At 49.0% G+C, this 14,210-nt stretch overlaps 1 protein-coding gene across 1 annotated transcript; it reads right to left on the bottom strand.

Moving 5' to 3' along the window:
- Positions 1-6,486: 6,486 nt before the first annotated feature.
- On the bottom strand, positions 6,487-14,184 carry NSFL1C (NSFL1 cofactor). Its single transcript, XM_031589170.2, has 9 exons — positions 14,031-14,184; positions 13,438-13,535; positions 12,446-12,520; positions 11,740-11,905; positions 11,294-11,386; positions 10,513-10,622; positions 9,931-10,068; positions 9,248-9,412; positions 6,487-8,300 (listed from the first exon to the last, which is right to left on the bottom strand). Exons 1-9 carry the CDS (start codon positions 14,130-14,132, stop codon positions 8,138-8,140), a joined length of 1,110 nt encoding a protein of 369 aa, XP_031445030.1. The 5' UTR covers positions 14,133-14,184; the 3' UTR covers positions 6,487-8,137.
- Positions 14,185-14,210: the final 26 nt, after the last annotated feature.

The following is a 14,210-nucleotide window of genomic DNA, read 5'->3' as shown; positions in this document are numbered from 1 at the left end:
AGCCCACAGCTGCCTCCCACCCTGTGCTGCAAGAGCTTTACACCCCAGGCTTGAACATCACTCACGTTCCAAGAAATTCTAACCCTTTCCCCAGGAAAGGGCACTCTAAGCACAGAGAGACATGCTATCCAGGTAGCATTTTCCCTAAAAATGTGGGTTTCTCTGAAAAGTAACCCTAGTGTTCTTTGTGCACGCTTGCCCACATGTTAGAGCATTGCTGTGAATCCAGAGGGGCACTGCTCTGCTGCACTGCAGAAGGGAGCATGGCTCCTTTGCCCAGAGCTGCTGGGACCTGCAGAAAGGCAGCAGTGCAGCACACAGCTCCCAGCATAGGACGTGGAAACAGGAAACAACAGCTTTCCCCGACACCAGCACATCCTGACAGCACAGCAAATCCACATCCGTCCTGGAGAACTCACCTGCCTCACCCCCTGACCTGTTGTGGGCACACTGCTGGCACACAGCTACCTGTTGGCCACCAGGACAGCTGGGTCCTTCTCCACAGAGCTTCTTTCCAGCAGCTCAGCCCTCAACCTGTACTGATGTGTGTGGTTGTTCCTCCCCAGCTGCAAGACCCTATACTTGCTCGTGTTGAACCTCATCAGGTTCCTCTCTGCCCAGCTCTCAGCCTACCTAGCTCTTGCTAAATGGCAGCACAGCCTTCTGCTGAGTCAAACTCTCTTCCCAGCTTTGCATCATCCTTCCATCTTCTGTTAAGCCCCACTCTCATGGTTCACATTCTTCAGTCTTAAAATTTACAAGCTGCACCAGGTAGCTTTGACGGTGGCAGCCCAAGCAGAGAGAAACTGCAATACCAGCATCCAAGGCATCTCTATGGAGCAGCAGGGAAAGCACAAGGAACATTTCAGCACACAGCAAAAGGACCGATGGCAAAACCTCTGTTTTACTTGGCTGTGGTTGGCTTTAGCAAACACTGTACCAAGCCTCAAGCATCTGGCAAGCACCCAGCAGCGACCTCCAGGCAGGGGCCCAGATCCTTCCTGCACACACACAGAGCAGTGCTGATGTGCCCTGCTTGTTCCTGCCCTGCCCACGGCCAGAGCCAGGTCCCTGCACCGCAGTGCTCCCTCCCCATCCTGCAGCATTAATCCTGCACCACTGCTGTGGAGCACTTTGGAGTATTGTTTGCACAGCAGTTCCATTTCTAAAATTACAAAAGCATTTCTCGGTTTGGTGGCAGCTTTTGTTCCCTCGATGCTCGCAGCAGGTAGAGCAGCACTCTGCCCATTCTGCTGGAAAGTCGGCAACAGCAGCACAAGGCAGAGCCGTGCTGTGACAGAGTGTTCTGAGCCTGAGTCACACACTGCACACCCCCACAGTCCCGCTGAGTGCTGTGTGGGTGCAGGGCTGAGTGTGCACGTGGAGAACGCGTTCCTGTGAGAATGCAGCATCCTGGGATGTTGACCCTACCCTGCTGCAGACAGCTGTCCTCTGCAGCATCGCACCTTTGCACCCACCTGGAAGCACAGTTGTGCCTGGTGGCACATGGGATGTTCCTTGCCCCAAGCACTGATCAGGATGAGGTTTGACAAGGGAAGGTGCAATGAGGTTGGAAGCCAGGATGCACACAGTAGTGCAGGACGACAGCTTGTGGGCTTTCTGCAGCTACATGGAGAAATGCAGTGCTCTGCAAACATCAGGACCAGGTCCAGTGCTTCATCCCTGACCCCGGGCTGCTGTCACATTGAGATCTTCAGGATATGGAGCAGGAAGTGTTTGCCCAGGCTCCAAACAACCCCAACAACCGCTAGCATGCAGAGCCAAATGTGGGCATGGAGGACAGCTGGAGCCACCAGGGAGCAGGATGAGGTGGGGGTTCTGCTGTATGTAGCTGCCCCTTGTACCCAAGGGTTGCAGGAAGAACAGGAGCTCCGCTCTGGCTTCTTACCCAGGGCTGTGGAACCCCTGTTTCCTGCTTTGCCCTCTCTTTAATGGGTGCAAGGCGTGGTGCTGCCCACTCCCAGGACACTGTCACAGAGCAGGAGATGTGGGATTTTCCTTTCTCTATTAAGCAAGATCTGTAATTACAAACCTATACATTTTGAGATCTCCCATGGCAATGCAGACCCTACGCAGTGTGTTTTAGCCCGGTCACAAGTAATTTGCCATTCTGAGCTCCCCTTCACAGCCCTTTCCCAGCCCGCAGAGCCCAGCAGTCTCCACGGCACAGCCACAAATTGCTCCTCCATTAGGAGCAGCGGGAGCCCGGCCGCTGCGTGGGAGCAGTTCCCAAGGCAGCAATGCTCCCACCACGCAGCTCCCAGCAAGCAAAGGCAGAAAGCAGCTGGAGGAGGCACACGGCGATGGGCTGGCACTGAGGGGGCATACGTGGTCCCATTGCTCTGCTCCACAATAAAGGGCCCTTAGGTTGGTCTCCATCACTACATGTTAAAGCAGTGCACCCTCCCGGGGTACCAGGGAGCATTCAACCTGTGCTGCCCCACACCCACACCTGTAAGCTGCATCCCAGCACTGTTCAAAAGTGCGTCATCTCCTGCTCAGCCTCCCCTCGGCCACTGGGGATTAGTGAAAAAATCCTGAATTTCACAGGCTGAGTCAGAACGTGGTTCATGAGCCGCAGCACAACTGAGTCAGCAGCATCTCTTTTCACTGTGATTTTACTGACATCTCTGATCACAAATATTGCTCACACTGGACCACAGCCAGCGCAGTGGAAGCCAAATCCCTGTCTCCTCCCGGCGTATCTAAGCACGCATCTCTATAAAAAAGCAAAATACATCTCTCTGCACCCAAGAGGAAAGGGCAAGCTCAGAAGGAAACATGAAACTTTGGGTTTCAATTTTTTTCTGGGTCATTTTGTACCCACTCAGCATGCCGTGCTGCATTTGGACAGACACGAGGCACCTTTTGAAACTGCACTCAGCACTCAGCCCTCTGGCTCTTTGGCGCTCATTTACTCTCCAGGTGCAAATAGCTGCATTTTCTGTGTATGCACTAGAAAGCCAACAGATGACCAACAGCCACTTCCCAAAGCAGCTGTGTCTATTGCTCCATAGCTGTTTCAGAGCACAGTTCTCTCCAGTATAGGAAAAGCTTTATTTATGCTCTGCTCACCTCCTCCTCAAGCCCTTTTTTTTTTTTTTTTTTTTTGCATTGCTCAGTGCCTTGTACAAGCCAACAAGCCAGCATTCCCCGTGAGGTCTAGACAGGATGTCCCGATGGCTGCTGCAGCACGGGCAGCGCGCATCCTGCTCTGTGTGAGCTCAGCCTGGTGCCAGGGGAAACGGCTTTCAGCCAACGGCGCTCATCTCCCTGGCTGCTAAACAGGCTGGCAATGAGCTTTCTAAGAACGCTGCACAAAATCTAACCAAAGCAGCACACGGAGGAGCAAGAGGATGATGCCTCTTCTGTCTCTACGCTGATCTTTTGCTAACAGTTGCTAAGAAATAGGTAGGAAGAGAACGCAGCAGTGCTGTGTCTATCGCCATTATTCTGTTTCATGAATGATCTTAGCAAAAGGCTCAGAGAAACCAAAGCTCTGCAGCCTAAGAAACAACACCACGTTGGAAGTTACCACAAAGGAAAGTTCCTTTCCTGAGAACCCCATTCCCCGCTGCAGAAACATGAGGCCTTATCTCTGAAAGCAGACCAAGGCCCAGGAATGCACGCTTCTAGCAGCTCCAGTGCAAGTCATCAGCTTCCTGCCAGGCACTGTGACCGACAGAGGAAGGCTGCCCCACTGAAATAAAATCCAAAGCCTGCAGATGGGAATTCTTTGGCAGAGAAGACAATGGCAGCAGTTGGATGTGTTCCATTGACAAGTGCTCCATGCCCCCCACACACACACCTCGGCAGATCTCAGCCCCCAGCACAGCTGCTCCTCTGGGGGGTACGGAGCTGCTGTGGCAATATGGGACAGGAGAAGGGCTGTTGCCTCTGTAAGCCAGCCAGAAGTTAATGTCATGAAGAATAATGAAATGTACCTGAATAAATAAGAACCTATGGAATCTATTGATGTTGGAAAAGGCCTCTCAAATCCCCAGGTCCAACCCCAGCCCACCCCTCCATACCCACTGTTCCTCAGTGCCACATCTCTATTCTGCTCTGGTGAGGCCCCATCTGGAGTACTGTGTCCAAGTGTGGAGCCCCCAGTACAAGAAAGACAGGGAGCTGTTGGAGAGGGTCCAGAGGAGGGCCACGAAGATGATCAGGGGACTGGAGCACCTCCCCTATGAGGACAGACTGAAGGAGCTGGGCTTGTTCAGCCTGGAGAAAAGAAGGCTGCGGGGTGACCTCATTGCAGCCTTTCAGTACCTAAAGGGAGCCTACAAACAGGAGGGGAATCAACTCTTTGAAAGGGTGAGTGACAGCAGGACAAGGGGAAATGGTTTTAAGCTGAGGGAAGGGAGATTTAGGTTGGACGTCAGGGGGAAGTTCTTTACAGAGAGAGTGGTGAGGTGCTGTAACAGGCTGCCCAGAGAGGCTGTGGATGCCCCGTCCCTGGAGGTGTTCAAGGCCAGATTGGATGGGGCCCTGGGCAGCCTGCTCTAGCATTAGGTGGGATGGTTGGTGGCCCTGCGTGTGGCAGGGGGGTTGGAGATTCATGATCCTTGAGGTCCCTTCCAACCCTGGCAATTCTGTGATCTCCATGGTTCTGCAGCTCACCTGCATGGTGCCATGTAGTTGAGGTACGAGCACCAGTGTGAACGCCCAGGCTGGTAGGAAAAGTAACCTTGTTGTGCCATGAAATCTGCCCTTTGAAATTGCCAATCTCCAGCTGTAAGCATTCTGGCTCACCACCAGAAAGGAGACCGTTTGCAAGCTGTACGAGATAGCATCATCACTCTTTCTAAACTCAGCAGTGAGACACAGGCCTGCTGCTGCCCCAGGCTCCAACACAGGTATCCCAGCCTCTCCTGTGGTGGCAGGCTTTGAAGAAAACCCTGTACATCATCTTTAATGTGACTGCAGCTCCAGGCCAGTTCTCCACGGTAACATTCAAGAAACATCAGCTCAAGGTCCTTGTTCTTGATAACAAAGGATGGAAAGCAGTGCTGCTTTCAAAGGAAAGCACTCCCAACAGAACATCCGAAATCACCCCAGGAGCACCTTTTAATCACAGCTCCAAATAAATGCAGCAGGGATCTGCAGACCCACCCAACGATATGTCATTGCATGAAGGTTGTGTCCTCTTCCTGGAAAGATTTAGTGACATCCAGCACTGGGGAGCCAATACTGAATTAAATAATTGATTAGAAACAAAGGCAACAAGCATATATACATAAATATATGTATATATACATATACAGACACCCTTTTCTAGCCATGGGTGGGCCCTCTGGGACTTCTTGCTTCCTATCTCCTGTCACTGCTTCCATTTCCCATAGCAGCTAAGCTGCCTGAGCTCTGTGCTGACACAAGGCAGCCAAGCAGCAATCTGGGCTGTGAATGGTTCACCCAGACGAGCAGCAGGAAGCACAGCAATACCTAGAAACTGCAGTAGCTGCACCTGGAAATGTGTGTGCCTACACCTAGATATGGGTTATGCCCACACCGGGGCACTGAAGCACTCCCTGAGCAGAGGCACTGGAAGAGCAGAAGCTCCAAGACTGGCAGGAAACGTGGAGCAGGAAACATCTAACAGCAAACACAGCGTTACAGAGAGCAGGCTCAGTTCCCAGGAAGTTGTGCAAAGCTTTGGAGAGGAAACACAATCAGAAGGCACTTCTGTGGGACTTGGCAATGTGGACGTGAAAAGGAAGAGGAGGAAACAACAAACTACGTAGAATGGGGAAGAATAAAAAAAGTCCTACAGATACCAGTCGGAGGAAGGGAAAGTTGCTAAAACGCAGCATTCTGTGAAAAACTCAATTACAGAGAAAGACATGAGCACAGTTATAAAGCCGAGCTACATCTTACACGGGAATTGAAAAGAAGCACTTTTTCACGTGAAATACAGAGTTCTGCCTCAACATGGAGGTGTGGAAGTCTGCAAAGACGCAGAAAGTAGTCCTTTGTGGGGGGAGGAATGAGAAAAAAAGATCCCAAAGCGAAACAGTCCTCGGAGCAGCGCAGAGCCCCGGGGCAGCGCCATGCTGGAGGGGAGCGGAACGCAGCTCCGGCACCGACCTCGGCAGCACTGCCACCATCCGGCCCCGGGGGAAAAGGCTCCACTGGGCTGGGAGCCCCCTGGGGAGGCGCACGTTGGATACTCGGAACAGTTTCTTCTCCAAAAAGCGGTCAGGTATCGCGATATGCTGCTCGGGGAAGCGGTAGAAACGCCCTGAATTCCCTCCCGCTGGGTCCCGCAGGTGACTCAGTGATCACGACGGAGCGCATCCAGTGCTGCAGGTTATGAAAACCCGTGTTCACTGCCAGTAAATGGCTTACAGAACCACCCCGAGGCTTTTAATCTCATTTAGCTGAAGGCATCTCCACGCTGGGAAGGCTGCTAGCTGGGGAACCCAAAGCTGTAAGACTAGCTGGCAGCACACACATCATCCAAAACAAGAACAGATGGTAGCCATCGTTAGAAAGGGTCAGATGCTGTTTTCCTGTTTTCCGGGCCTTTAATGGTTGTTTTCACAATAATTTACAAATATGCTGTTACACACATTATATGTCCACTTAGTAATGAAAAATCGATGTTAATTCAACTTGCTGTAGAAAAGCCCTTGCTGAGCTCTGCTGCCTGCAGTTCTGCATTAGTACACCCAGCCAAGCGAGTTCCTCGTGCTGAACCTGCCCAACCTGCCAGCCCTCCCAGCTGCACGCACCCAGAGCTCACTGCTCACAGCAAGGCAAGGACCTGAAGCTGCAGAGCACGAGATGTGCTCCCAGCACAGCATCCACACAGCTGACAGAGGCAGGGAATGAACAGGACTGCACCACAGCTGCAACCCAACCTTTTCCAAAGGACAATGCAGATGTCATTGCTAGCTGATATCTAAATGCCTACTGTCTTCTGAAGTTTTGCTCCAAAGCACAGGGCTGGGATAGAAAGCATGTTGGAGATCAGTGAGAAGTGCCGTGGCACAACACTAGATGGCAACTTGCACACACAATGCTGTACCAGCACTACCAGACCCTTGCTCATGAGCAGTGAATTCACCCACAGCATTCTGTCCAAAGGAAAGAAATGGAGACCTGAGTCCAAAACAGTGGACAGACCAAAGCTGGAGCATTCCAGGTGTTCAGCTATGTGGTGCTCAGCAAAGGAAATAAATCAAAGGGTACTACAGCCTCGAGTTTTTCACCTGAACTGTTTCAAACACTCAATCACTCATCTTAAAATAAAATCTGCTTTCCAGTAAGATACTGTTTGCCTTGTAGTTTCAGTCATTTGAAGCTGATTCAGCTTTGTGCCTTCCTTAGAACAAAAAAATCAGCAGGAAGTTGGGTTTCCTCAAAGAAATGCAATACAGCAAATTAAAACCTGCAGTCAGTCAGTCTGAACTGCAGGAGAAAGTGCTGGCAGAGCAGGTGGGAACTGTAACAAACACCTTAAGTGTTCTGCTGAAGGAAGGAACATCAGGACTTTCCCTCCAGAACAGCCCAGCAGTGCTAACATTTGCACCTGCACACACACAAATCAGCTTTCCCCACGCTGAGCAACAACTGTATCACAAAGATTTCCCTCACAGTGCTTTCACAGTAACATTAACCATTATCCTGACAGCAACATCACCCGTTCTTGTATCTTTATATTTAACGTGCAAAAAGTGTTGCAGCAGTCCCCGGAGAGGAAAGAGTAACAGACCGCAAAGAGCATCTGATTGGCACAGAGGGAAACTGCTCCCTGGGAACTCCCTTCCCCCTTACCTTCTTCCCCTCTAAAGAGCACAGAAACACATTCCACAAAGGTAACTGAACTCTCCTGGGAGAATCTGTGGCTCAATAGGCTGCATCTCCTTTGAAAACAGGTTCGTTTCCTTTATTTATTTTCAAGTCCACTGATCATCACAAAAAAAAAAAAAAAAAAACCAAACAAAAAAAAACCATAGGAAATGCAACTAAAGAGAAGAGAGTCCAACCAAGACCTAAGAACCCAGAGCTACAAGTAGATGTGAGCCTGTGTTTGCACACTGCAGGTGCACGCAAGGCTGAGACGATGCATGCGCACTGCGAGCAGGCGTGTAGCGAGACACGGGTTCCTTTATGTTAACCTCTGAACAATGACAGCATTCAGCAGGTTGGCTTCTTTCAGGGTCTGGTTCTCATCAGTCAGCTCTTTATTTGGGAAGGTGGTCATGAGGACGAAACTGGTTGCTGCCATTGCTGGCCGGGCATCTACTATGAAGAGCCGGATGTCACGGATCCTGTCCGAAGGGATCAAACACACAAAGGTTATTCTGTTATTGAACAGCTTGTAGAAGTGAACAACAAAAGCTTAAATTCATCCTTTCCAGAGTGTGCAACCCTGCACTTACTGCACTTGTTTTCCAGGTAACATCAGCTGCAGCCAGACAATCCTATGATTTAATATGCTTTTCCATAGACAAAATAAGTCAAGCAAAATAAGTTACTTTCTAAGTTAAAAATTTCATCTAACCCTTCTTTTACATTGCTCAACTTCTGTTGCGTAAGCAGTTATTTGAACTGGAAGGGTTCTGAGCCCTTCAAGATGAACAGATTAATAAATTGCTCATCACACAGTGTAACCCAGATGATCTCAGCTCCCAAGAGCAGTCACTACAGTGACACCAGATCTATCTCCTGCACCTGATCCCAAAGGATTGTTTTTGTAACTTTTTGGAACACGCTCGATCTCTTACAGAAACAAGAGGAACAAGGATGGACAAACAGGCACTCTGATGCTGAAGAGAGAAGTGAGAAAAACAGAACTTTGATGAAGCAGCAGGGTATGTAGGCCAGCTTTGTTCATCCGAGGGAACCAAACTGTTTAACAGCACCCCTCAGTGCTACATTCAGTAGACAGGGAATAGCTCAGCTGAAAAGTCTGAATTGAGAGAATAACTGCACCAATTCCTAAATACTTGATAGTTTCAAAGGGTTTTTTAATAGATGTTAAAGAACCAAGGTGCATATCACCAGCTACTATCCACTGCTATTTGGAAAGAAATCCTGTCCTCCCAACAGGAAACATCTGCCTTAAAACTCCACAGTTTTAATACCATTCATCTACACAGAAGGATCCCCAGGGCTCCCTTTAGTAGGCTAGCCAGGATTTCACCATCTGAGCACAATTTGCAGTGTCATTCAGGCCTTCCCAGTTAGTAACCCATATTTCCTGTTGCCCTTGTACCTGTGATTGTGATTAAATTTCTGGACCAGTCGCCCACCATCAGCGAGCCGGATCTGGATGTTGGTGACAGGCTCCGACTCATCAATAGCAATGGCAGAACTGGCTTTGGCTTCATTCTCTGCCTGCTGGGCTGGGGAGCTGGTGCTCAACACCTGAGGGGCAGTGCTGAGAAAAGAAGACACAAAAAGCTGTTAAACACCAAACTACTCCCCTGACAGCAGTGTGCCAGGAACCAGACTGAACTTTCACCTGCTGGGCCCAGCGAACAAGATTTCTAATCAAGAGATGCCAATGCAAGTTGGAAATGGGAATTTAGGAATCAGCTAGCAAGGTGGCAAGGCAGTGGGCACTCATCTGTAGCTTCACCCGTACCATCACCTCTAAGAGCACCACTTCTTCATTGTTCATATCCCCACAGGAACAGCAGTAATACAATCAGGAGACACTGCTTCTATGTGACACATCACAGTGGGTCCAAACTGGAGATTTGCCTCTTGCCAGTAAGAGAATGAGCCCACACTACACATCACTGAGCCTCATTTCCTCTCCTATAGCAACACCTCACATATCACAGGCACCGAGTAGCTTCTCTTCAGAAAGATGAATCAGTAAGCTCACCCCACAAAACCTCTTAATTGACTCTTAGTCACACACACAGCAAAGCAGCACTTCTGCTTACTCACCTGCCCAGTTTCTGTCCTTCTCCAGTAAAAGCTTTGAAGACACTTTTAGGTTTCACATACTCCTCATCACGGTGATCCTCCATATCCAGGTTCACTTGCCCGCCTCGCGCTAACCTGCGCAGCTCTGCTGGGACTTCCCTGCAAAGAGAGTGTCTGAAGGAATCTGCTTGAAGAAGCAAGTAGGAAGAGTGCAAAGAAAGTGGCAGCCACAGGATCTGGTGCAGCCAAAAACCTTTAAGATTCCATGCAATTCTTGTTTAATTAAAAAGGTAGGTGTGCACCTCCCCACTGACAGGCACAAGCTCAAGGTTATTTCTTCCAGCCCTTCACCAGGAATGAAATGATGCATTGGAAATCCTCAGCCCAAATACAAAAGTCTGTCTGTTCACTTTGAAACATCAAGATCCTATAAAAACCAAGGCAACTGCCCATTAGTCTAAAGCTTCAAGTGTGCCTTCCCAAGGTTTTCATATTGAGAATTTAGCCCTCAAGTAAAATGTGTCATAGATTTGTGATCCTGGATATCATAAAAACCTGTGTTTCAGAAAATAGCTTTTCTTTCACTCCCTTCTTGCTACATACCCTCGGCGGATATCATCAAGGAACTGGGCATTGGATGGATCCTGGTAGCTTCTCAATTCTCCACTGTCCAGACTGAATCCACTCTTCCAGAGCTTCAGTACAACATGCACCTGCAGCAGACCCCAGACAACAATCAGTCTCACTGAAACACCTCAGTAAAGGCAACCAGATGCAAAATGAAAAGCTGCTGACTGGCAGAGGAGTTTCAAGCAGCAGAAAACATCCCAACAATGTGCCACTGGTTTGATATAATCAGTGGTGAGAAAAAAAAGCACTGGCTACGTAATGATCATTCATCATCAGATGATGACAACACAGACCCCTTTCTGATAAATGCTGTTGAAAAGCCAAGTGTTAGACAAGGAACCTAAACTAAGCTCCCATCAAGACCTAGATGGATATTTGCTCACAAAGCAGAAGGGATCCTTGCACTGATGCTGTTAGTTCTGCATCTCTTCAACAGTTAAAGCCTTATCACCCAGTGCTCTTTGCACTCTGTTTTTTACCAACAGTATATTCATACTACAGAGGCTGAGAAAAGATCCCTGTGCTTCTAAAGAACACTCAGGTAATTAACAAACATTGGAAAAACTACTACATAAGACCCAAGCATGTACATTTCTTTTTTCTTCCAACCAGAAATCCCACAGGAAGCAGAATTTATCATATTTCCATCCTCCTGAATTTATATCAAGCTTTGTAATTCTCTGACTCACAAGCTTTTACTTGTAGCAGAGCAATCCCCCAGGTGACCACTACAAAACAACAGAAAGACACTCACATCCTGAACAGAGTTCTGTCTCCTCTCTCCTGCCACATAGGCAGACTCTTCCTCTGGAGTAGCTCCAAGGCGATATCCTCCCCCTGCAAAAGGCTGCAGAAGAGGCAGGCAAAGAGGTTACAGGATGACACATAACCAGGACAGCATGATTCCTTTTCCCCCCAACATCATTCTGAGGGAAAGCAGAGGACTTTAAAATATCAGCAACATTTGCTGTCCCTCAGGCTCAGTGGACAGCTTGGACTAGTTAATAAATATGGTACAAAGCAGCTTTTCTAACACCGTGACATGTAAATAAGAGCTGCAATAGAGGAATCCAGACTCAGATGTTCCTTTAAGATAGTTTTAGTACTCCACAGGACCAAACAGCTGTCACAGTGGGAGCCACATACAAGTAACTCCAACAGAGAAAGAGAGAAAAGAAGGAAGAACTCATCACTCCTCACTTTAGGCTTGCTACTCTCGCCACTGCTTTTGGCTGTCCGATCAACTGCCACTGCACCGTGCTCCTTTGCTCCTTTGAACAGATCCTCCACCAGCTCATTGGGACTCTTCTTCCTTGGAGGACCAACAATCTGCTGTCCACTTCTCTCTGAGCCACCAGCATAAAACCTAGAAAGAAAACACACCACTTCTGTGTAGGACAAGAATGCAGTTCCTACAGGAGACACGTGTGACAGGATCCAGCACATTTATACCAGGATTTAGCAACAAGCTGTTACTTACTAAGGAAATAACTGGCATTTTGAGGGAAGGCAAACATCAATTCTGCACTGAAAGATCACCACACACAACAGGACTAAGTGGGAAGCAATGAATGCACTGTCAATGAAGTGCAAATAAGCACTTGTGGAAGACTGGGTTTATTAGCTTCCATTTGGCTTGTAACACATCCAGAGCAAGCTCACGGCTGACTGCAGAGGACCAGGTGGCCTACCTACACTGAGCACCATTAAGTTGCATCAGTTCCACTCAATTTACCTTGCTTGTAAACCTGAAGAGCATTTAACGCTTACAGTTGACCTAAGATCTTTCAGAACAGGAACTGCTATCTGCTTTAAAAAAATAGATGTATATCTGTACACCAGCAGCAAGCTACCACAGAACAGCAGGGATAAAACACACAGGTTTCAAGTCCAACTGAAAACTCACCGCTGTCCCTCTTCTTCTTCATCATCATCCTCCTGTGCATGAACAAGGTCTCTAAACGACGTTACTCGATGGTCACTGCAAAAGTTGATCACAGTACATCAGCCTCACGATACACTTCAACCACATGAGCAGAAGTTCCTAAGCACAGCACGTTAGGTTGACTCTGTTCTACTTTTAGGCTCTGACTCACTGCTCTACAAAATCACAGGTCAGCAGTGGTGTAACTGAGCAGTGAATAATGTTCTTGAACCTCTGTGCTGATCACATCAACACAAGACAAATGACTGCAGGCCCAGCAGAAGAATTAACTCTTCAGCCATCTTCCCTGCTCGCATACTGAATTTTGTTGCCTTTCAAGAAGTAGCCATTCCCAAATACCAGTTTCTCTTCCAGACCCCAGTAAAGTCAAGCCTCCAAGACCACTCTTGTTTACCTGTGATTCAAACTGAAATCCAGTTCTTCCGCAATATGAAATTTATTTCAAAGTCTGAAATGAGAGCGCTTTGCCTCTGCAGTACAATCAGTAACTCCTCTTTAAAACTGGATAACATTTACTGCACAGGGACTTGGTATGGCCCAATTAACTTTCCTTGTAAAATGCTTATCAGACAAGGTACAACAAAAAATCAGAAAACGCTTTTCCTATGTAGGCACAGCCTGCTTAAACAAAAGTGACCGTGTGATTGCCTTCTAACCTCAGAACACAAATCCAGTTTTTCCCGAGCAACGAAGCAAGTCATTCAACTGATCTTTGGATCAGTTGTGCAATAAGGCCCATGCTTGTGACATGGAAGTGTTGTTGTTTTCACAGCTTCTAGAGAGCCGTATGAGATGAAGCAGTTCTAAAAGCATGACTATTTATTCTGAATACTAGCAAACGCTGATGCTTTAAATACAGCACAGGGTTGTTGTTTTTTAATGTAATTTGTTTTCACAGTGAGCCTTACAACCCCTGCTAAACAAGCCAGGCCAAACTGAAGCTCTCTCCTCACCTGGCTGCAGTGCCTCTGGATACAGAGCTGGGTGCCGGCTGGGGGAGGGTCAGGATGTCCTCATCACCCCCATCCTCATAGAAACTGGCAAGGGCGATCTGAAATGGGAAAGCCAGGAGCATTTCAGGATGAGAACAAACATTCCAGAGCAGCAGATCAAACACACACACAGATTAATAACATAACTGAAGGTTCTGTCATGCTGGAATTCTTCAGACACACCGACTGCAGCCATTTTATGGGCTTCTCCCCTTTGGATGTCCTAGCAAAGGCAGGACGCTGCCAGCTGTGCTGTCTGCGTTTGCTATGTGAGGACATCACGACTGCATGCATTCCTCTCAGGCCCTCATTTCTGAGGGGTTACGCCGCAGGAACAGCCCCCAAAGCACCGGGGCTCAACAAAACCCTCGCTCTCTATTAATAAATCGACCTAACGAGATAAGCGGATCCAAATCGAGCTCCGGACCCGTGAAAGCGGCAGAACCGGCCCTGACGAGCCGCTGAGGGCCGAGGGGGCGGCGGGCCAAGGCAGGAGGCCGAGCTGAGCCCCGCACCGCCCGGCCCCACCCACAGCCGGGTCGGAACGGCGCTACCTGGAGGTCCCAACCGGCGGACTCGAGGAAAAACCGCGCTCGCTCCTCCTCAGCGCCCGTCACGGCAACGAACTCCCTCAGCGCCTCCTCCCGGTCCGCCATCTTGCCGCGGTGCAGCGCGCAAATCGCTCCGGGCCCCACAGCCCCGCCCCGCCCCGCCGCGGTGCAGCGCGCAAATCG

The sequence above is a fragment of the Phasianus colchicus genome, chromosome 17 (genome assembly GCF_987193195.1).
Source record: "Phasianus colchicus chromosome 17, bPhaCol1.hap1.1, whole genome shotgun sequence".
NCBI lineage: Eukaryota > Metazoa > Chordata > Aves > Galliformes > Phasianidae > Phasianus > Phasianus colchicus.
The sequence above is the reverse complement of the archived record's forward strand: the minus strand, read 5'-3'. Positions and strand labels throughout refer to the sequence as shown.